Source organism: Theropithecus gelada, chromosome X (genome assembly GCF_003255815.1).
Source record: "Theropithecus gelada isolate Dixy chromosome X, Tgel_1.0, whole genome shotgun sequence".
NCBI lineage: Eukaryota > Metazoa > Chordata > Mammalia > Primates > Cercopithecidae > Theropithecus > Theropithecus gelada.
Genome location: NC_037689.1, coordinates 10,183,790 through 10,207,093, shown reverse-complemented (window position 1 = coordinate 10,207,093; position 23,304 = coordinate 10,183,790). Strand labels below are relative to the sequence as shown.

General features: G+C 51.9%; 3 protein-coding genes across 11 annotated transcripts; 1 reads left to right on the top strand and 2 right to left on the bottom strand.

Annotated features, from left to right (window-relative positions):
• Positions 1 to 1,216: 1,216 nt before the first annotated feature.
• Positions 1,217 to 5,700, bottom strand: TIMM17B (translocase of inner mitochondrial membrane 17B). Its single transcript, XM_025372112.1, is given in 7 exon segments — positions 1,217 to 1,585; positions 1,668 to 1,778; positions 1,864 to 1,975; positions 1,977 to 1,993; positions 2,793 to 2,856; positions 4,547 to 4,646; positions 5,519 to 5,700. Coding segments are annotated over 7 exon segments (519 nt in total). The 5' UTR covers positions 5,545 to 5,700; the 3' UTR covers positions 1,217 to 1,496.
• Positions 5,701 to 5,737: 37 nt separating this feature from the next.
• On the top strand, positions 5,738 to 11,035 carry PQBP1 (polyglutamine binding protein 1). 5 transcript variants are annotated; one of them, XM_025372111.1, is made up of 7 exons: positions 5,738 to 5,809; positions 6,286 to 6,363; positions 9,076 to 9,187; positions 9,820 to 9,932; positions 10,123 to 10,407; positions 10,623 to 10,686; positions 10,819 to 11,034. In XM_025372111.1, exons 2-7 carry the CDS (start codon positions 6,297 to 6,299, stop codon positions 10,973 to 10,975), a joined length of 798 nt encoding a protein of 265 aa, XP_025227896.1. In that variant the 5' UTR covers positions 5,738 to 5,809; positions 6,286 to 6,296; the 3' UTR covers positions 10,976 to 11,034. The 5 variants fall into 5 exon arrangements, with proteins under 5 accessions (XP_025227896.1, XP_025227893.1, XP_025227894.1 ...); XM_025372108.1 differs by lacking the exon at positions 5,738 to 5,809 and adding an exon at positions 5,816 to 5,877; XM_025372109.1 differs by lacking the exon at positions 5,738 to 5,809 and adding an exon at positions 5,844 to 5,888.
• A 35-nt stretch (positions 11,036 to 11,070) lies between these two features.
• SLC35A2 (solute carrier family 35 member A2) lies at positions 11,071 to 22,124 on the bottom strand. 5 transcript variants are annotated; one of them, XM_025372102.1, is made up of 5 exons: positions 21,713 to 22,124; positions 19,970 to 20,152; positions 14,254 to 14,405; positions 12,616 to 13,352; positions 11,071 to 11,350 (listed from the first exon to the last, which is right to left on the bottom strand). In XM_025372102.1, exons 1-5 carry the CDS (start codon positions 21,801 to 21,803, stop codon positions 11,323 to 11,325), a joined length of 1,191 nt encoding a protein of 396 aa, XP_025227887.1. In that variant the 5' UTR covers positions 21,804 to 22,124; the 3' UTR covers positions 11,071 to 11,322. The 5 variants fall into 5 exon arrangements, with proteins under 5 accessions (XP_025227887.1, XP_025227890.1, XP_025227888.1 ...); XM_025372105.1 differs by having other exon boundaries at positions 12,616 to 12,762; XM_025372101.1 differs by adding an exon at positions 20,390 to 20,474 and having other exon boundaries at positions 11,082 to 13,352; positions 21,705 to 22,065.
• Positions 22,125 to 23,304: the final 1,180 nt, after the last annotated feature.

Sequence of the window (23,304 nt, the reverse complement as noted above, 5' to 3'; positions counted from 1 at the left end):
GACTCCTCAGGAAGTTTTTGCGCCTCCCCGTGTCTTCTGCACCCCAGTGTAGGCAATGTTTGCCCCACCCATGTAGAAGTTTTCGCAGAAGTCAAGCTTGGGGGCGGGGGCGGGGCATGGGCATGTCCACTCAGAAAAATCTAGCTCCCCCACCCCAAAATAGAAACTCATTTCTGGTTATTTTGTGGTTACCCTTTAAAAACACTTGACCTGGCCGGGCGCAGTGGCTCATGCCTGTAATCCCAGCACTTCGGGAGGCCGAGGCGGGCACTTCATCTGAGGTCAGGAGTTCGAGACCAGCCTGGCCAACATGGTAAAACCCCATCTCTACTGAAAATACAAAAATTGGCCGAGCGTGGTGGCTCACGCCTGTAATCCTAACACTTTGAGAGGCCAAGGTGGGCGGATCACTTGAGGTCAGGAGTTCGAAACCAGCCTGGCTAACATGGTGAAACCTCATCTCTACTAAAAATACAAAAAATTAGCTGGGCGTGGTAGTGGACGCCTGTAATCCCAACTACTTGGGAGGCTGAAGCAGGAGAATCGCTTGAACCCAGGAGGTGGAGGTTGCAGTAAGCCAAGATCATGCCACTGCACTCCAGCCTGGGCAACAGAGCAAGACTCCTTCTCAAAACAACAAATAAAAACACTTGACCATACTGAGCAGAGGAGAGCAGAAAAGCAGTTCTGTGGCAGAAGGGGAGGCTGATCCAGGGCACCTTCTTTGAGGGAGCTAGGTCTCCTGGCCCTCTTCCATCCCAGATCTACCCTGAGGCCACATGGAGGGAGGGAAATCACCTTCACAAATGCCGTGCTGAGTGTCCAGAAAGAAGGGACTCCTGTGAGGCCACATTTCCCAGCCTCGGCGACAGGGGCTGTGGAGCAGGGGTCAGGGGTATTGGGGTGTGTGTGGGGCGATGGGGTCAGGGGTACAATGTCTAGAACCACCCCCACCCCCAGCAATCCTGGTGTTTATTCACTTCTTTCCCAAGCTTGTTCCTCTGACAGCTAGGACCCATCACCCAGCCCCAGACCACCTTATTCATGTCGCTAATTCACATCTTCATTCTCCCTTCCTGCTCATCCAGCCCACAGACATTTACTAGAGCCCATCTGCTGTGGGCCTCCAAGTCCTAGGGCTTCCGAGTCCCTGAAGCAGGCTCTGCCCCTTGTCCTAAGGAGGGGCCCCATAGGCAATTCAAGGAGTCCACACATAGGCATTTCAAAACAGACTTTAAATACTCATCAGGGTGCCACACAAAGGAGCTGGGGTGAGAACTTCGTACATGTGAGTGTGGGGCTGGGGTGCCCTGAGAGAGAAAAAGGGGACCCATCTTTCAGGGCAGCTGGGGTGCCCCACCCCCACCCTGGGACTAGGGAGCAGAGTAGAAGCCCTCTCTGGAGGGTCCCAGGGCTAACTGGGAGCCAGCCCTCCCTTCGAGGTAGATCATCGGGGAGGGAACCGAGAAGCAGCTCCCATGGTGGCAGTGGCTTCCTCAGTGGTACTGCTGATAGCTGGGATAGCCTGGGGCTGGGGTGCCGTCCTTAGGGGGCAGCTGGCTGGGGTCCTCCAGGAATGGGGGCGCTGGAGAAGGGAGACTCGGGTAAGGATGAGTGGAAGAGGCCAGGTGGAGGATTTCCCACTCCCCCAACCACCAGTTACTCACCATTTCGGAACTGCTGGGCCGTGTAGCGAGTGAGGAGGATGCCAACGCCCTCAATGAGGGCCAACAGGATGCCCCCCATCATCGCTGAGCCCACCATGGCCAGTGGGCCACCTGGGGGAGTTGGAGGCAGAGAAACAGAGGTGAGGGCAGACAGAACAGGGTGGAAGGGGCTGGGGCCAGGGCCGGGGGTACTCACTGCGGGCAGCCAGTACAGCCCCGGTCAACGCTCCACTGGTGATAGAGTTCCAGGGATCCTCCTTGCCCCGAAGCCGCACCAGGCCACAGTCAATGGTGGAGAACAGGCCCCCCCCACACTGCGAAGCTACCTGTAGTGGAACCGAGGCCTAATTAGTTCGTAGGAAATCCCGAGAATTCACATCTCAGGGGACTTCCAAGGCCTGAATGCTTTGGCCAAGAACAGGGAGAAAAACCCAGACACAAAGGCAGATAGCAACCCCCCAAAGAGTATTTTCTATCTGTCCCCATCCTGTGGTAGCTCCCACTTCAAGCTGTCTGTGATCACCATCAACGTTCCCTTCACCTTTATGGGGAGCTGACAAATGTTTACAAGCAGATTTACCTTCATATGGCTTTTAACAGAGCAACTTTGAGCTTCATAATCACCACAGAGTTGGAATTCTGATTTGGGTTTCAGTGAGAAGGAAATAGGAAACCCAGTTAATATGATAGTTAAAATGTTTACTGAGGGCTTACTGTGTGCCAGGACCTGTTTGAGGTACTGTGTTATTTGACTTTTGCAATTTTATATTAATGTTATTAAAGTGTTTAGCATAGCAACCAGCACTTAGTAGTATATAAATTACATAAACTTTAAAACTACCGATGAAGTGGTTACTGTTATCACCACCCCTGGTACGGGTGAGGTTCAGAGAGGTTAAGCCACTAGCCCAAGGTCCCACAGCAGGGAATAGTCAGGACCTAGATTTAAATTCCAGAACCCACTTTCTTCCCCTCCATATTCAATTGTTGGGAAACATCACCCCTCTGGAAAGTCTCCCGCAGGGGCTAGAATCTGAACCCCCAACTTGCAGCCTAGACCCAAAGGATCAACCACTCCCACCTTTGCCAAGACATCTCCTATATCTATCTCCCCAAGTCCCTCACCTCCAATCTGGGGGGCTCGGATCCTCACAGCGTTGGTACTACCTCTCAACCGGTGCCGAATTCCCTGGGGAAAGGAAGGAAGTCCGTCAGGGCAGGGCTGAAGCCACTGGCAGACAGGTTTCCAACTTTTAAGAGAGGGAAAAAGATGGGAGACCTGTTAGAGGTATCAGCAGTAGAAATGTGGAAAAGTGGCCAAGAACTAGGGGCCTGGAGAGCGCCCCAACATGGGTGTTCTCAGAGGTGGGTTGAGAAGTGCTAATGCATTCATACGTTTGTTCATTCATTCATTCAGTGAATGATTAACAAGTACCTACTATATGTGCCAAGCACCATGCCATATGCAGAGATACAGCCATGAACAAGGTAGATCTGCTCCCTGCCCTCTCAGAGCTCACATTAACAGTGGGAGACACAGACCTTGAGCAAGGATAAGTAAACAAGGGCGCTTCAGCAATCTGCACTCTAGAGGAAATGCCATGAAGAAATATGATTGGGGCTGAGGGGTCAGGAAAGGCCTCTTGAAGGAGAGAGAATCTGTGCTGAGACCTTGATGATGACAAACTTGGGCAAAGATCCAGGGAGGAGAGTTCCAGGAGTCTAGGGGAGGGACGGGGCTACATATATAAATTGCAGAGACTTTGGCTAATAGATGGCATTTAAAGTCACGGCATTTGCGATCTTCTGGGAGGGGAGGTGGTCAGAGAAAAAGAACTATGTTAAAAAAATTCTCTCAACTTTAAGGCTGTCTTCCCTCTGCCAATTAAATTCCTGCCATTTTCCTCTATACAGGTTTCTGAGTCAGAATCTGCCTCTAGGTAAAATGTGTCTGGTCCTGGTGCAGTGGCTCACACCTGTAATCCCAGCACTTTGGGAGGCTGAGGTGGGTGGATCACTTGAGTTCAGGAATTAGAGACCAGCCTAAGCAACATGTTGAAACCCAGTCTCTACAAATAAATAAATAAATAAACAAATAGCCAGGCATGGTGGCGCAGTCATGTGGTCCTAGCTACTTGGGAGGCTGAGGTGGGAGGATCACTTGAGCCTGGGAGGCAGAGGCTGTAGTGACCCCTGATTAGGCTACTGCACACCAGCCTGGGCAACAGGGCAAGATGATGTCTCAAAAAAAAACACACAAAACAAAACAAAACAAAACAAAAAACATTGGCCAGGCATGGTGGCACACGCCTGTAATCCCAGCACTTTGGGAGGCCGAGGTAGGTGGATCACCTGAGGTCCAGAGTTCGAGACCAGACTGGCCACCATAGTGAAACCCCAACTCTACTAAAAGTACAAAAATTCGCCAGGTCTAGTGGTACTTGCCTGTAGTCCCAGCTACTCGGGAGGCTGAGACAGGAGAATCGCCTGAACCCGGGAGGCAGAGGTTGCAGGGAGCCAAGATCATGCCACTGCACTCTAGCCTGGGCAACAGAGCAAGACTCTGTCTCAAAAAAAAAAAAAAAAAAAAATCTGTCTGGCTTTGCACATATATTTAAGATTTGGTGATGACTCTTTGAACGACACAGCATTTCCACAGAGGAGCTCCACTTGGGTGGGGTGGAGGGTGGAAGACAGAAGCCGTGTTTGCAATCCCTACAAAATCCCAGATACAGAAGCCAGGCTTGGCACACAGTAGGTGAGTGGCCACCAGAATGAATAAGTGCACGTGACTGGCAGCTCCAAGCAGTTTTCGGAGCAGCATCCCTTGTGGGCAAGACAGCTGACCCCACATCAACCCAGAGAAGGTCTGGACTCACAACAGGGGCATTGCGGAAACCCTTGATGGCCTGGAAGACTCCGCCACCGATGACACCCATAGTGAAGGCTCCACCGCAATCATCCACAATTCGCCATGGGCTGCAAGCAGGAAGGGAAGGGTGGGGTTAATGTGAGCCCTCCCCCAGGCCCTGTCACACGAACTCTTTTCTAATTGGGAGAAACCAAGTCACCAGAATGGGAAGTTCCTAAGGAGGAACAAACACTTCAGATAATAAGGAGCTAATCCTGTCACGCTTTTTCCACAGCTCCCCCCCATTAAAGCGAGAAATGGGGCAAAGGGGGAGAAATATTAGTCTTCGCCCTGTCTACCAACCAAGGAATCAGCCAACTGTTTTACTGTGATCAAAGATTAAATGAATTGGCACACGCAGAGTTGACGTTTCAATAAGCGACGTAGGCGTGTTAACTAGCCAAGACAGATTGTCAGCAAAGCAGGACCGCGTGGCACCCCTTCTCCGACGGTGTGCCCGTCCAACCATGCCCCGCCCCTTTTCAATCCGGCGCAACTGGGAAAAACCAAGAGCGACCGCGGGAAGCATCCACCGTCCCCGCCGGCCCTCAGCAGGTTCATCCGTACCCCGCCCCCACTGACAAAGGCGACCTGGGAAAAACCACCCGCGGCAACTCGGGATTTCCGGTCAACACTGTACCACCCCTAGCCAGGATGGATCGGCCAGCGTGTCTTTTTTCGTTAATAGGGACTAGGAGATTACTAAGTCAGGAGAAACATGGCGTGGTTCGGCCTTCGCCGCACCTTCTGAGGGGAGACGGTTGTGGCCCCTCATAACGGAGCCCGAGTGACAGGAACCGAGTAGGGGTAGCGGGAGATACGTTAAGAGTCCCCCGAGTCTGGTACATGGCTCTGTGCGGCCGGTGCCTCCCCCGCCCGACCCCCACGGCTGGCCTTGGCGTCGCAGCAACAGTCCGGATGCCAGTGCCCATCGCCGTACCAAGGTTCCCGAGCGTACTCCTCCATGGCGCTGGCGTCTGGCCGCGCAGTCAGGCCACGCCCCCAGCGTAGACGCACACCGGCGTCCAAGCTTTCCGCCTATTACCGGACAGCGATTGGGTCGCTACGCCGCATGTCACTCCAAGGGCGCACTCTCATTGGCCAATCGAGTTTCTGCCGTTTGTTCATTGCCTCCTGAGCGTAGTCCAGTTACTTTCAGGCTCGGGGAGTGAAGGCCTCATTCAGAGAAGGTCTCATTCTGTGTTTTGGGAAGAGAGTCGTGTGGGCCCAGGTATCGTAGCGGTGACACGAGAGAGACGGCCGGTGTGACAGCTGTCCACTACCTGCACGAGTGTATTGGTAATGTTGGGGTGGGCGCACTCTTTTGGAGCTGGAGGAAGTGCTGCCCTCTGCTCCCCCATCCCAGCGCTTTGGTTTCTCCCAACCGGCAGTCTTTGGGGGACGCTGGATGAGCCCATTTCTGAAGTGCGGAGGGGCCGGGCTCCTTAGGCGGCGGGCGGAGCCTGGGCCTGGGAGAGGAACAGGGCCCTGGAGCACCCGGTTTCGGGACAGTAGGGTTGGTGAGAATTGCGATAATATTGCCACCTAACTCTTACATCTTTTAGTGCGTATGTTCTGTCCACCCAACTACTGGTTCATTTGAGTAGATGGGAGTCAGATGAGTACATGTTGACGGGAGGGGCTTGGTGACGGGATCCAGATATGAATCTATCTGAGCTGCTTGTCAGTTTGTCCGTCTGCCCCTAGGTCTATCAGCTATGCCTCTGCCCGTTGCGCTGCAGACCCGCTTGGCCAAGAGAGGCATCCTCAAACATCTGGAGCCTGGTGAGTCGGCTAAAAGCAGATGGTCCTAACACGTGCCAGCCTCGACAGGCACTTTTGTTGTTGATACTGACTATCGTGGGCCAACTGTGCACCAAGCAATGGGGTGGCAGGCATTTTTCATTGTTAACGATATGGATTCCTGACATCCATCTCTACCGCGTGTCAAGTGGAGCGGGTTGGGGGAATAGATATTTCTTTTTTTTTTTTTTTTTTTGAGGCGGAGTCTCACTCTGCACCCAGGCTGGAGTGCAGTGGCGCGATCTCGGCTCACTTTGACCTCCGCCTTCCGGGTTCAAGCGATTCTCCTGCCTTAGCCTCCCGAGTAGTTGGGACTACAGGCACGCTTCACCACACCTGGCGAATTTTTTTTTTTTTTTTTTTTTTTGAGGCAGAGTCTCGCTCTGTCGCCCAGGCTGAAATGCTGTGGTGCGATCTCAGCTCACTACAACCTCCGCCTTCCGGGTTCAAGTGATTCTCCTGCCTTAGGCTCCCGAGTAGTTGGGACTACAGGCACGCTTCACCACACCTGGCGAATTTTTTTTTTTTTTTTTGAGACAGAGTCTCGCTCTGTCGCCCAGGCTGGAGTGCTGTGGCGTGATCTCGTCTCACTGCAACCTCCGCCTCCGGGTTCAAGCGATTTTCCTGCCTCAGCCTCCCGAGTAGTTGGGATTACAGGCACGTGCCACCACCCCCAGCTGATTTTTGTAGTTTTAGTAGAGACGGGTTTCACCATGTTGGCCAGGCTGGCCTCTTAACTCCTGACCTCAGGTGATCCACTCCCACCCTCGGCCTCCCAAAAGGTTGGGATTACAGGTGTAAGCCACTGTGCCCGGCTATTTCATTCTTAACAATACTGACTGGCTGGGCGTGGCGGCTCATGCCAGTATTCCCAGCACTTTAGGAGGCTGAGGCGGGTGTATTGCTTGAACTTAGGGATTGGAGATTAGCCTGAGCAACATGGCGAAACCCCTTCTCTACAAAAAATACAAAAATTAGCCGTGTGTTGTGGTACATGCCTGTAGTCCCAGCTACTTGGGAGGCTGAGGTGAGATGATCGCTTGAGCCTGGGATGTCGAGGGTGCAGTGAGCCGAGATTGTGCCACTGCACTCCAGCCTGGGCGACACATGGAGACGCTGTCTCAAAAATATCCAAAAAAACCCAAAATAATACTGACCACTTAATGCCTATTTGGGGCCTACTGTATGCCACGTTAAATCCATGGATTATGGGGGTGATGACATATTATCTAATAGGAAGTACTGCTAACCTCTACTGCTATCTCCTGTGTGCCAAATGTAGTTGCAGTGAGGATCTATCATTTAGGCCTACTGTGCTGTGGCTGCAAATCACACCTTATTGTCAGTAATACTAAAAACTGGCATCTATTTGGGGCTATGGTGTGCCAGGCACTGGAAAATGCATCTTCTCCTTATTGATAACTGACATCTATTACAAGCCTACTGTGTGCAAGGTATAGACCTTGTGGTTAATAAAATTGACAGTGATCCCAGGCCAGGTGCGCTGGCTCACGCCTGTAATCTCAGCACTTTGGGAGGCCGAGGTGGGTGGATCACGAGGTCAGGAGATCGAGACCATCCTGGCTAACAGGGTGAAACCCCATTTCTAATAAAAATACAAAAAAATTAGCCGGGCGTGGTGCTGGGTGCCTGTAGTCCCAGCTACTCGGGAGGCTGAGGCAGGAGCATGGTGTGAACTCGGAAGGCAGAGCTTGTAATTAGCCGAGATCACGCCACTACACTCCAGCCTGGGCAACAGAGCGAGACTCCATCTCAAAAAAATAAAATAAAATTGGCAATGATCATTGATTTACTTTTTTTTTTTGAGGCAGAGTGTTGCTCTGTCACCTAGGCTGGAGTGCAGTGGCATGATCTTGGCCCACTCTCCACCTCCCAGGTTCAAGTGATTCTCCTGCCTCAGCCTCCCAAGTAGCTGGGACCACAGGCGTGCACCACTGTGCCTGGCTAATTTTTGTATTTTTTAGTAGAGACAGGGTTTCACCATGTTGACCAGGCTGGATTTTCTTTTAAGCCTATTGAGTGACCTGTGCCTATGGTATATATATTATTATTTGTTTAGGGACAGGGTCTCACTCTGTTGCCCAGGCTGTAGTGCAGTGGCACGGTAATAGCTCACTGCAAGCTCAAACTCCTGGGCTCAAATGATCCTCCTGCCTCAGCCTCCTGAGTAGTTGGGACTACAGACGTGTGCCACTGTGCCCAGCTAATTTTTTTTTTTTTTTGTAGAGACAGGTCTCACTATGTTAACCAGGCTAGTCTCAGAGATGGGGTTTCACCATCTTGGCCAGGCTAGTCTTGAACTCCTGACCTCGTGATCCACCCACCTTGGCCTCCTAAAGCGCTGGGATTACAGGCATGAGCTGAGCCACCACGCCCGGCCAAGATGAGTAAATTTTTTGATGAATCCCTATCAACTCTGAAACGAGATAGCTTTGGCTAACAGTAGAACTCATCATCTGAACCCAGAAACAGAATTAGGTAACCTTTTTTTGTAAACCTCCTAATACAGAGAGTTGGATTTGGAATGTGAAAGGTACTGCATATGCTTCCTGGCACACACACACGTCGTTTACGTGTGGCTTGTGTGAATGTGAGTGCGTGTCTCTAGGCTCTGTAGGATGAGGACACCCCTGGTCCTTAACTGCTTTCCTCGTCCCCACCTTGTTCTGCCAGAACCAGAGGAAGAGATCATTGCCGAGGACTATGACGATGATCCTGTGGACTATGAGGCCACCAGGTTGGAGGGCCTACCACCAAGCTGGTACAAGGTTTTCGACCCTTCCTGGTGAGCCTGGGTGAGGGGGGACTAACTTCTGACTTCACCTTTCCTGTGCTTACCTTGGTTGTGAGGTATAGGGGGACACAAGGGAGGGAGCCTCGGGTGGAGGGTGTTGGTGTTAGGTATCTGCAGGACCCAAGTTGCTGCCTGCTGGGGCCTGGCGCCTCTGGGGTTGGAAGACTGTCTTTTCTCTCTTTTTTTTGAGATGGAGTTTCGCTTTTGTTGCCCAGGCTGGAGTACAATGGTGTGATCTCGGCTCACTGCAACCTCTGCCTCCTGGGTTCAAGCGATTCTCCTGTCTCAGCCTCCCAAGTAGCTGGGATTACAGGTGCGCACCACCACACCCGGCTAATTTTTGTATTTTTTTGTAGAGACGAGGTTTCATCATATTGGTCAGGCTAGTCCCGAACTCCTTACCTCAGGTGATCCGCCTGCCTCGGCCTCCCAAAGTGCTAGGATTACAGGCATGAGCCACCACGCCTGGCTGACAGTGTTTTCTCTTTGGGAGAAGAGATTCTGGGGATCCTACCTGTGGGGTCCTGACATGGGGCAGGTATAGGCAGAGACTGGGGAGACGAGTTGAGCATCCAAGGCAAAGACATCTGTGCTGACACTTCTCTTGTCCTGCGGCCCCACAGTGGGCTCCCTTACTACTGGAATGCGGACACAGACCTCGTATCCTGGCTTTCCCCACATGACCCCAACTCTGTGGTTACCAAATCGGCCAAGAAGCTCAGAAGCAGTAATGCAGGTGAGTTGGCAGGTACAAGAGTGCCTTGAGTGATCTAAGCAGTTCTCACAGAGAGGCCAAGTAGAATGATAGTGGATCAGAGGGGCAGGTGAGACCAGGTGGGCCCAGCCTCAGGCAAGCGAGGTTGTTGAAGGCAGAGGCTGCTGGGTCCTTGGGTGGCAAGAGGTCACTTCAAGACTTGTGTCCCCAGATGCTGAAGAAAAGTTGGACCGGAGCCATGACAAGTCGGACAGGGGCCATGACAAGTTGGACCGCGGCCATGAGAAACCAGACAGGGGCCACGACAAGTCAGACCGGGGCCACGACAAATCTGACAGGGATCGAGAGCGTGGCTATGACAAGGTAGACAGAGAGAGAGAGCGAGACAGGGAACGGGATCGGGACCGCGGGTATGACAAGGCAGACCGGGAAGAGGGCAAAGAACGGCGCCACCATCGCCGGGAGGAGCTGGCTCCCTACCCCAAGAGCAAGAAGGGTAAGCTGGGCAGAATGGGGCTCGGTGAGACCAGCAAGGTGCAGGGCACACTGCGTGAGGAAGCCTTCCCTCAAAAAGATGCCTAGACCTGGGGCCTAGAGGAGGGTGCTGTGGTACATGGCAGCCAGGGGCTTCATTTCTTCTTGTGGGGTGGGGCTCAGTGATCAGGGGCTCCTGGTGCCTCTATTGAAGACTTTGCCCTGCCACTTCCACAGCAGTAAGTCGAAAGGATGAAGAGTTAGACCCCATGGACCCTAGCTCATACTCAGATGCCCCCCGGTAAGTGACAACCCCTCTTGACTCAGTACGTGGACACCATCCTCCTGCCTCCTTCCTCCATTCCTCATTGGGACCAGGTGGGCCGTGTCCACCACATCTTCCATCCCCATCCCCTGACTCTTTCACCGGCAGGGGTACGTGGTCAACAGGACTCCCCAAGCGGAATGAGGCCAAGACTGGCGCTGACACCACAGCAGCTGGGCCCCTCTTCCAGCAGCGGCCGTATCCATCCCCAGGGGCTGTGCTCCGGGCCAATGCAGAGGCCTCCCGAACCAAGCAGCAGGATTGAAGCTTCGGCCTTCCTGGCCCTGGGTTAAAATAAAAGCTTTCTGGTGATCCTGCCCACCATGCCTGAGTGCTTCCTTCGAGGCTGCCCAACCCAAGTCGGCAAGATGCACAACACATTTTATTTGCAAAAACTCAGCTAAGAGAGTGTGGGGCTGGCAGGGGCTGGGGGGCTGAGCTGAGGTGGGTCATGAGAGAGCTTAGTCTTGTCGGCCCTGCGTGGGGTGGGGTGGTGGGGACAGGGAGTCCAGTGTCTACCTCACCCTACCCCTAATACTGATCAGAGTTTGGTCCCAGCTGGGCCAGGGCAAGAAGAGAACGAGGCCAGGCCAATGTCTTCAATCCCAGCGGCTAGGAACCCTTCACCTTGGTGAGCAACCTGTGGTGGGAATGGGGAGGAAAGAAAAACACAAAGCTGGGCTAGGCCGACAGGTGGGTTTCCTGAGCAAGTGAGGGCGGCAGTGGTGAGGCTGGTAGTCCTGGTGTTAGTAATGGCGCCCACCTGGGTCAGAAAGCTACACGTGGACTAAATAAATACAACATCTTTATTTGGCATTGGATATCCTGACATTTGTTCATTACAGTTCCTTAAAAAACAAACCAAAAAATCAGAACAAATTAATCAAAAATAAAGATCCAGTGGCTCTATTTACATATAGCAAAGACAGCCCAGGCATCTTCCATGCACACACACACCCCGCCCCAATACAGTTAAGGGGTTAATAAGCTTTGGGGAGTGCAGGAGGCAGGTTCCACAGTTCATCAATCCCACGACACCCCCATGAGGTAGGGGTGCCTCACACAGCCAGACAGATATCAACAGTATGATTGGCAGCTTTATTTTTCCTCTCTAGACGTCTCCAAAAATAACCCTGCATCTGGCAACTGACAGTGTCTTAAATACAATGAGATTCAGCCACTTCAAGGACCTCCATTTTTCCCACACCCTGGATCATTAATGATATGATTACACCACAAATCCCAAGTCCACTAAAAATCAAATGGCCCCGACCGCACCTTCTGCCAGAAGGGCTGATGCAAAAATCTTAGCTCTTGTCCCTTTCTCCCTGGGGACTCACAAGAAGTCCATCTTCAAGGTGTCAGGGAAGCTGGCCCAAGGCCACACAAAAGACGGAACTGCTAACATGATCCAGAGCGGTGGTAAGGGAGGAGAGAAGGCCTCAAACTACGGGCAACTGAACCCCAACAGGTAGGCATCGGTCATTCCTGAAGAGCTGCGAAGTTCTGTCCAGTGTGTCCTTATGGAGGTGGAGGGACTCTCCCAGACAAGACACCTCCAGAAGAGGGCATAGGGTCAGGGAGGGAGCAGACAAAAAAAAGGCCTTGAATAATAACCCCGACCCTGCCTCCAAAGAGGTTAGAGGGGGCAGAGGAGGCAGCTCTAAAACCCCCACCGGGGGAAGGGGGTCAGCCTACCAGGAAGGGTTCACGTGACACCCAGCTCTAGTCCCACGCCCCTCCAGAAGTCTCAGTGACCTGGGAGAAAAGACCATCTCCCAAACCCAGAGGAGCCAGGCCCCGGAGGGCGGCAACTTGGGTCCTGCAGATGCCCAACACCCTCCACCCCAGTCCCCCTCCCTTGTGTTCCCCATTGCTGCCAGCCCTCACTTCACCAGCACTGACTTCGGCAGAAAGGACTCCGTGATGAGATCTCCATGGTGGGAAGACAGCTGCGGTGGCGGTGGCTGCCCGGGAGGCTGCTGGTGAACGCAGGGCCCGGAGGCGGAAGCAGAGGCAGAGGCTATGGCTTTGGCTGCACCTCGGGGAAGGCTGTAGAGGTAGACGGCACCAATGACGAGCCCAGCGCCAAGGGCAAATAATGGGTCCACGTGGAAGCCAAAGAGGCGAATGGAGGCAACAGTGGACAGCACAATGGACAGGGAGGTGGCAAAGCCCTTGAGGATGTTGTCAGCGTACTTGACAACCACAGCCACCAGTAGCCCACCAAAGGCCTGGTTGAGCACCACGCCCCAGACAGCAGGCGTGTACCCAAAAAAGAAACCGCGGGTGGCCACGGCGGTACCCTCAGCCCACCAGAGCCCCACTAGGCCCAGTGCTGTGCCAAAGAGGCCCAGCTGCAGGTTGCGCAGCCACACGGAGCCTGAGCTGCCTTTGAGGATCTTCTCAAAGTAGACACCTGCAAAGCCGGAGGAGAGACAGGAGGCCACGACGGCTGCCAGGCCTGCCCCAGGGTTCTGATCCAGTGGCCGTGGGCCTCCCCCACTGGCTTGCTGTGCCTGGACAATGGCGACGCCAGTGAAGAGGAGCAGCAGGGAGGCCCACTGCAGCCGGGAAAGGCTGCGGTTCAGCATGAGCACGGAGAACAGCGCTGTGGTCAGGATCTTCAGCTGGTACGTCACCTGCGAGTGGCACGTGGAAGGCACTGAGGGCTAACCCTGGCCCCCAACAGGTACATATGGGGGGCAGCACCCACTGTGGGTCCCCAGGCACAACGGAGGGACAGGGTGGGGGGTATGACAACAAAAACAGCAAAAGGAGCCAGCCACTGGCCATTGGCTGAGCTGCAGCAAAACAGTTCTGAGGTCTCTCCCACCAAGTGCACAAAAGGACGGCTGTGCCAGGAAGTCCACATCCCAATCCTATTTCCTGGCTGTGTGACGGGACAAAGCACTTGCCCTGTCTGAGCCCTGGCATCATCATCTATAAAAGATGGCTGAGGTATGGAAGTATCTTTGTGATGAGGGACTTGATACAAATGAATCAATAGCCACAACAATGTCAGCAAATACTTACATAGTGTTTACAATGTATCAGTGTGGTTCTAGGCACTGCACATGAATTCATTCATTTAATTCTCACAACACCATTCTGAAGTGAGCACCACTGTAAGCCCCAATTTAAAGATGAGAAAACTAAGGCACAGAAAGGTTAGGTGACGTGCCCCAAAATCACACAGCTGGAAAGTAGCAGAGCTGAGATTTGAACCCAGGCAGCCTGCTCCCAGAATCCAGGCTCTTTAACCATTTCACAAAGCTGCCCACAAATAGCCTAAAGCTTATCTATCATCAACCAAGGGCTCTTCACAGGTATTATTTCTTTTAAGTATCCTAGCATCTCAGTGAACAGGCATTACTATTTCCACCCCCAATTTTCAGATGAGAAAAGGTTGAGGGAATTCCAAGGACATTCTGGAGGTGACATAGCCCCTGTCCTCTGCAACATCCCCCCACCACGCTATTCCCATACTCCAGTCCCCAACCTAGTTAGTTCCTCTGGGGCCATGCTGGGCTTGCGGCTCACCTGGAAAGTGGCAGCTGGTAGGTTAGAGATGGCAACATACTGGAGGTTATTCTGCAAGGTGTAGATGAGAGAGGGCACTGCGAGCTTGAGTGTGTCCACATACTGCACCAGGACAGCCTCATGAAGGAAGAGAACCAGGTGCTTCACGTTACCTAGGTGGGAGGAGGAGAGCCCTTCTCAGCACTGACAGCCATACATGGGGAACCCCTGAAGGCTGGGAACAGGCCTTGCTATCGTGACTCCCCCATCCACCCTGCTGTCCAATCCCTGGGGGCTGGAATGAAGTCTGTGATCTTGGTTTTCCCTAGGGTATAACCATGTTTCCAGCTAGCTTTTCTGAGACTCAGTTTAATGGCAGCAAAAGAATCAGCCATCTGTGTCTGCTAATCACAGAGCATGTCACTATGTTAGAGCCTACCTCCCTGGCAGAGAGCCCCATTCAGGGCAAGCACTCAATACTCAATACATTTTTGTACAATGAAATAACCATCATTAGGCTAGGCGCCATGGCTCATGCCTGTAATCCCAGCACTTTGGGAGGCCAAGGCGGGTGGCTCATGAGGTCAGGAGTTCAAGACCAGCTGAGCCAACCACACCGAAACCCCATCTCTACTAAAAATACAAAAATTAGCCAGGTGTGGTGGCATGCGCCTGTAATCCCAGCTACTTGGGAGGCTGAGGCAAGAGAATTGCTTGAACCTGGGAGGCAGAGGTTGCAGTGAGCCGAGACAATGCCATTTGCACTCCAGCCTGGGCGACAGAGTGAGACTCCATCTCAAATAAAATAAAATAAAATAAAATAAAATAAGAAATAACCATCATTAACTTGGAGCTTATGAAATAGAAGCCCTAGGAGCTGGGGTGGAGGGCTGTCTCCCACACAGAAGAGAAAGAGAAGTTTAGTCTAGACATTTTTTTTTTTTTTTTTTTTTTTGCACAGTGGCACCATCTCGGCTCAGGCTCACTGCAACCTCCACCTCCCAGGTTCAAGTGATTTTCCTGCCTCAGCCTCCCGAGTAGCTGGGACTACAGGTGCATGCCACCACTCCCAGCTAATTTTTTGTATTTTTAGTAGAGACGGGGTTTCACCGTGTTAGCCAGGATGGTCTCCATCTCCTGACCTCGTGATCCGCCCACCTTGGCCTCCCAAAGTTCTGCGATTACAGATGTGAGCCACTGCACCAGGAGTAGTCTATAGACTTTTAGACTTATCCTGGCTCCTCACTGACCCATGTGCCATTTGAGGGCAGGGGCCACCACCTCCCCCCTGTTGCATCTTTCTGTCAGCCCTAGACACAGAGTTGCCTCTGCCATATGGATGAGTGCAGGCTTGACCATTAAGCAGAAGTCCGCTTGGGACCTGCTCCAGTGAAAACATAATTGGGCTGGGCACAGTGGCTTACGCCTGTCATCCCAACAGTTTGGGAGGCCAAGGCGGGTGGATCACCTGAGGTCAGGAGTTTGAGACCAGGCTGGCCAACGTGGTGAAACCCTGTCTACTAAAAATACAAAAATTCGCTGGGTGTAGTGGCAGGCGCCTATAATCCCAGCTACTCGGGAGGCTGAGGCAGGATAATCTTTTGAACCCGGGAGGTGGAGGTTGCAGTGAGCCAAGATCATGCCATATGCACTCCAGCATGGGCAATAAGGGCAAAACTCCGTTTCAAAACAAACAAAAAACATGAGAATCATTTCCTATGTAACAAGGCCTTTGCAAAGCTCGCCCCACTTTTTGGCAGTTCATCTTTTTTTTGGTGGGGCGGGGGCGGGGGGTGGGTATGGAGTCTTGCTCTGTCGTCCAGGCTGGAGTGCAGTGGCATGATCTTGGCTCACTGCAACCTCCGCCTCCCGGGTTCAAGCAATTCTCCTGCCTCAGCCTCCCAAGTAGCTGGGATTACAGGCACCTGCCACCATGCCCGGCTAATTTTTGTATTTTTAGTAGAGACGGGGTTTCACCATCTTGGCCAGGCTGGTCTCAAACTCCAGACCTCGTGATCCACCTGCCTCTCGGCCTCCCAAAGTGCTGGGATTACAGACATGAGCCACCACGCCCAGCTGGCAGTTCATCTTTTAAGTCACAGCTGGGTGTCACTCCACAGGCAAAACTTCTTCAAACACTGAACAAAGTTGTCCCTGGAACTCCTACTGATGCTCATTCACCAAACCCTGTCCACTACTGGTCTCCAAACTCTAATTCAGGGGAAAAAATTCCGGGCGGGGGAGGGAGGGGTGCTGAAATGTGGCTAAGAGGTGAAGGCCTGTGATTAAGTCTGTGGCTGTCTGTTATTTCCATCTCCCATCAGTAATGAGGACAAGCCACTCCTCTGCATTGCTAACCCATCCACCCCCACGGCCTGAGGCAGTGTTCACACCTGCATAGTTCACAGAGTTAATAAAGGTAAGAGCAGGTCTCTTGTTAACCTGGAGTTAACAAGTGGGTGAGAATGTTCTCTTCAGTGTAAACAAAGGGCAAAGGTGCATAATTCATCTCCATCCCTTTACTTATGCAAGACCTCTTTAGAGAAACAATTGGGCAACACTTCAAAGTAGAAGACCTTCAGGGAGATGTTGAAATTAGTAGATAAACCCAACTCCCAATTTACAAGAGATAAAGAAGACAGAATATTTGTTAAATTTTTGAGAATATTTGCCTCAGGGAGGCAGTCAGCAAAATCTAGACTACCCAAAGTCTACAAGACAAATGACCTGTTTTCTCCAACAAATTAATTGCAAAGACCAAAAAACCCCTAGAGATTAACAGATTTAGAATATAAGATACCAAACAAGGCCAGCCTGGCGGCTCACGCCTGTAATCCCAGCACTTTGGGAGACCGAGGTGGGCAGATCATGAGGTCAGGAGTTCGAGACCAGCCTGACCAACATGGTGAAACCCCATCTCTACTAAAATTACAAAAATTAGCCGGGCGTGGTGACATAAGCCTGTAATCCCAACTACTCGAGAGGCTCAGGCAGGAGAGTCGCTTGAATCCAGGAGGCGGAGGTCAAAGTGAGCCGAGATCGTCCCACTGCACTTCAGCCTGGGCAACAAAGTGAGACTCCATCTCAAAAAAAGAAGATACAAAACAATTACAAAACACTGGCTATATACAAATGAATTTTTTTTTTTTTTTGGAAATGGAGTCTCGCTCAGTCTCCCAGGCTGGAGTGCAGTGGCAATCTCGGCTCACTTCAAGCTCTGCCTCCTGGGCTCACACCATTCTCCTGCCTCAGCCTCCCGAGTAGTTGGGGACTACAGGCGCCTGCCACCATGCCTGGCTAATTTTTTTTGTATTTTTAGTAGAGACGGGGTTTCGCCATGTTAACCAGGATGGTCTCAATCTCCTGACCTCGTGATCTGGCCACCTTGGCCTCCCAAAGTGCTGGGATTACAGGCGTGAGCCACCGTGCCCGGCCTTTACAAATGAATTTTTTAAAAGTTTTATGACATTTAATAAATTACAAATTTGAACATTAACTGGATATGTGATTATTTTTTATTTAAATTTTTAAAAGGGCCGGGTACAGTGGCTCATGCCTGTAATCCCAGCACTTTGGGCAGCCGAGGAGGGCGGATCATCTGAGGTCAGGAGTTCAAGACCCGCCTGGTCAACATGGCAAAAACCTGTCTCTATTAAAAATACAAAAATTAGCCAGGCGTCATGGCAGGCGCCTATAATCCCAGCTACTCAGGAGGCTGAGGCAGGACAATTGCTTGAACCCAGGAGGTTGCTGTGAGTTGAGATCGCACCACTGCACTCCAGCCTGGGCGACAGAGTGAGACTCTGTCTCAAAAAAAAAAAAAAAAAAATCAAACAAAGATGTAAGCCTGGGCAACATGGCAAAACCCCGTCTCTCCAGAAAGTACAAAAATTAGCCAGGCATGGTGGCACGTGCCTGCGGTGCCATCTACTCAGGAGGATGAAGTGGGAAGATTGCTTGAACCCAGGAGCTCAAGGCTGCAGTGAGCCGAGATCACACCACTGCACTCCAGCATGGATGACAGAGTAAGACCCTGTCTCAAAAAAAAAAAAAAAAGATTGGGGGTACAACTGCAGTTTTGTTACATGGATATATTGCACACTGATGAAGTCTGCATTTTTAGTGTGCTCATCACCCAAACAGTACTGTACCCATTAGGCAGTTTCTCTCTCTTGACTCGCCTCCCACCTTTCCATGTCCCCAAGACCTATTATTACACTCTCTATGTCCATGTTATTTATTGAATTATTTTTTTGAGGCGGAGTCTTGCTCTGTCGCCCAAGCTGGAGTGCAGTCGTGCGATCTTAGCTTACTGCAACCTCCACTGCCCGTGTTCAAGTGATTCTCCTGCCTCAGTCTCCCAAGTAGCTAGGATTACAAGCAGGCACCACCATGCCCAGCTAAATTTTATATTTTTAGTAGAGACGGGGTTTCGCCATGTTGGCCAGGCTGGTCTCGAACTCCCAACCTCAAGTGATCCACCCACCTCAGCCTCCCAAAGTGCTGGGATTACAGGCGTGAGCCACCATGCCTGGCCTATTTTTTTATTATTAATTTTTTCATGTATGATTCTTAGACAGAGTCTTGCTCTGTTGCCCAGGCTGGAGTGCAGTGACATGATCTCTGCTCACCACAACCTCCATTTCCCAGGTTCAAGCTATTCTTGTGCCTCAGCCTCCCAAGTAGCAGGGATTACAAGTACCCACCACCACTTCCAGCTAATTTTTGTATTTTTAGTAGAGGCAGGGTCTCACCATGTTGGCCAGGCTGGTCTCAAATTCTTGACCTCAAATGATCCACCCGCCTCAGCCTTCCAAAGTGCTGGGATTACAGGCATGAGCCACCACACCAGGCCAGTATTGTATTTATTTTATTTTTTAAAAAACAATGCACCAAAACATTTATTCAAGATAATATGGGGGAATTTACTTCCATACCATATTACTTTGTGTGGGATTTACTTAAAAATAATATAGGGCTCACGCCTGTAATCCCAGCACTTTGGGAGGCTGAGGTGGGTGGATCACAACGTCAGGAGTTCGAGACCAGCCTGATCAACATGGTGAAACCCGTCTGACCAACACGGTGAAACCCCGTCTCTACTAAAAATACAAAAAATTTGCCAGGCATAGTGGCAGGCGCCTGTAGTCCCAGCTACCGGGGAGGCTGAGGCAGGAGAATGGTGTGAACCCAGGAGGCGGAGCCTGCAGTGAGCCGAGATCGTTCCACTGCACTCCAGCCTGGGTGACTGAGCGAGACTCCATCTCAAAACAAAACAAAACAAAACAAAAAATAATAATAAGGGGATAAGGATGTAGGTAGACATATAGATTGGCAGTGAGTGAACAATCACTGATATTGTTTAAAGCGGCCATGAGTTGCTAATTGCTAACTCTGGGGGATGGGTACATGGATATGTTACTATTTAATTATTCTCTCTGATTTTGCAGGTATTCGGAATTCTCCATAATATAAAGCTAAAGATGACTAAATCACATGTGAGAGACCCCTGCTACTTTATAAGCATAGACAATCCCACTCCTACAGTTCACACAGGTCAGCTCCCTGGCTGTTAGGGCTAGAAAAGTGTAAGATGCAGCTACACAAAGCTGGAGGGGCGCCCCAGGCAGGTTGAGATTTGGAGACACTCTTGAAGCAAACCGTCTGTGTGAACACACACACATACATGTGGAGTCCCACGCACCGACCCCGGTGCAGCCCCCTCCCTGGCTCGTACCCCTCTTCTGTGCGAAGAGCAGCAGCAGGCAGGTGAGACCTTTGAGCACTTCCGCCATGACCACAGCAGTGGTGGCAAAGAAGCGGTCCCCTGGCAACGTGCGGGCGTAGCGGATGCTGAGGATGAGGGAGGCATTCTGGACCACCAGCACAGCTAGGGATATGTACTTCAGGCGCCTGTGAGCTGTGGGGAACGGAAGGGGCAAGGGGGAAGGAGGGGGTCAGAAGCCGCTAGGGCATAGCCACACCACCACCCACCCCCTCTCCTTTCTCACCCAGGACCCTCCTAGCCACCGCTACTTGCTCCCTCAGCCTGCCTGTCTTCACCCAATGAGGGTCTGACTCCTACCGCCTTATTGCCTCAGCCACAAGCAGGAAGAGCCAGAAGGGAGAAATGGGCCCCACCCTGTCCAGTCCATACCTGGAATCCTTACCGAGGTTTCAGGTAATGGCTGAGGCAAGCTCTGGCCACGCGCCTCGGCTCCCGCCCAAGTGAGAAGCAACTCCTCCCCAGACAGAATACCGACAACTACGTTCTCCACGTTTACTGAGTGTTTACTGTATGCATATCACTGGGTTAAGGGATTTCTATGGATTACCTCAATAGACTCATATCATTGTCATCTCCAAAAGAACTGCGAGGATTCCCATTTACGGATGAGCAAACTGAGAATGTATATGAAATAATGCTCCTATTTAACGAGGGACTGTCTCATGTAAAGAATAATACATCAATGCAGGGAATGAGGCCACTGTATGAGGTATGTTCACCCCCTAAGGAAAGGTCTTTCTCCCATCTAAGAAATGATTCGATTCCCTCACTCTCAGAATGGCCTACATCCCATATGGAATGATCCTCCTCATACCCAGAATGGTCTCTCTAACCCCTCCCTCCTGTGACAACTGGTTCCTCCCGACCCAGAATAGTCTACTAAATACAAGAAATGATTCCCCCATGCTCCCAGTTACTGAATCCTGTAACAGGAATGGTTATCCCACCAAGAAAGGTCTGGCTCCCTCAACCAGATGAGGAAATATTTCCCTGCACTCCACATGGTCCGTCCTCCCACCACCGCGCACCGACCCTCTAGCTAATGCTCTACCCACAATCACAATCTTTGCTCTACCCACAATCACAATCGGCTCTCTCTGCTATACGGAAGGACCTGGCACCCTCAGAACGTTCTTTTTCCACCATATAACGATGAGCCCTCCCATCCGAACGTACAATGAACTCTACCTCCATTAGGAAGGGGGCCCCCAGAACGGTCTCCTCCGCACATAATGAAGGACACCATCATCCTCAAAATGGACCCTCTCTAGTCACATAAAGAAGGACTCGCCCCACCCTAACTCACAATAGTCTCTCTGTCCTTTTATAAGGAAGGAAGCACCACCCTCAGAATAGTCTCCCACTTCTTCAGTGAAGAACTCCCACGCCCGCAGAATGGTCTCTTCCACAAGGAAGGACCCCACATATTCAGAATGGTTTCGGTGCCCTTAGCCTTCCCAAAAAGAATTACCCTCCACACTCATAATGGTCCATATGCGGAAGGATCCCACAATCACTCTCAGAATGTTTTCTTCCCCGCCCCCAACACACTCACAATGTGCACACACAGACACACACACACACGTCGGTTCACACGGGATGCTCCCTCTCACTTTAGTGAGGAACATTCCCGACACCCAGCGATCCCGACCTCCGCCTCCCATGCGACTGCTCGGACACAGACTGTCTCACCCGCACTCGCAGTCCCCGGCTCTAATGCACCCGCGGAAAGCGCCCCTGGCCCGGCCGCCGCGGTGGAACCACCAGCCCCAACCGCTGCCATGTTGGCATTTGCCCGGCCCGTCCCCTCGGTAACAGCAGACCACTTCCGTGTTCGTCACTTCCGCTTCCAGGCCACCTGAGTGAAGGTGGGTCGAGAGCCGGGATCGTCAGGGTGGTGGCTTTTCTCCTTCGCTCCTAAAAGCTCAACGTAAGAGTAGCCCCGGGATTTCCAAATTCCGTCGGATCTGGATGCCGGGGACACGGCCCGATCGGCCTACCCACCGCCCCTACAGAGCTTCATCGGCCCATTCCTGTCACTAGACCCGCCTTGTCCTGCTGTTCGTCTGCTTCACTGATCGCGCTTTCCAGATCACCCCCCGATCCCGTCTCCTAGTCTCATTGGCTAAGCCATCCCTCTTTCATCTCGGCTCTTTATTGGCAGCTTCTCCATAAGGCACCGCCCCTTCCGAATCAGAAACTCCCAGGTGCTTCCTGGTTGGACTGAAGTTCCACTTTCCCGTCTTCCAGCGAGGCCCCACCCTCTGGAAAGCACAGGGGAATCTGGGGACCAAGAAACTTTGACCTGTCGGGGTCGGGTGAGGGCGTACTGGCTGAAGCAGCAGGTGCGAGTCAGGCATGTAAGCTAGCAGATAAAAGCAGAGCAGGTGAGGATAAACAAGTGAAAATGAAAAGGAAAGTTGACGCAGAGAAGACAAGTGAGTCACCAATGAGGATGGCAAATAAAGGGGACAGGCGAAAGGCTCACAGTTAGCTAGCATTTGGAAGCAGGGAAAGAGTCCGGGCCAGGGGCGGTGGCTCACGCCTGTAATCCCAGCACTTTGGGAGGCTGAGCCGGGCCGATCACCTGAGCTCAGGAGTTCCAGCCTGGGCAAAATGGCAAAACCTCGTTTCTACTTAAAAAATTAGCCGCATGTAGTGGTATGCACCTGTACCCAGCTACTCGGGAGGCTGAGACAGGAGAACCGCTTGAACCCAGGAGGCGGAGGTTGCACTGAACCGAGACAAATAAGCAGGGCAAGAGAGGTGACAGCCGAGGTCGGAGCATGTGAAACCAACATGGAATAGGGCAGGCCAGGTAAGTCAAGTGTTGAAGGAGAAATTAGAGGGATGGGTATGTAAGGGTAAAGATGGGGGAGAGGCTAAAGATTAAGAGCAAAACAGGGCGGACGCGGTGGCTCACGCCTGTAATCCCAGCACTTTGGGAGACCGAGGCGGGCGGATCACAAGGTCAGGAAATCGAGACCATCCTGGTGAACACGGTGAAACCCCGTTTCTACTAAAATGCAAAAAATTAGCCGGGCGTGGTGGCGGACGCCTGTAGAGAGGCTGGGGCAGGAGAATGGTGTGAACCCGGGAGGCAGAGGTTGCAGTGAGCCGAGATCAAGACTTTTGTCTCAAAAAAAAAAAAAAAAAAAAAAAAAAAAGCAAAACAGGTGACTACACCCTGGACAGATTCCAGTCAGTGCCCAACTAGCCCCGCCCTCATCAGTACCCTGATAGGGCTCTTCTTCTCCAACATGGAAAAGGGCTTCCTCCTTCTC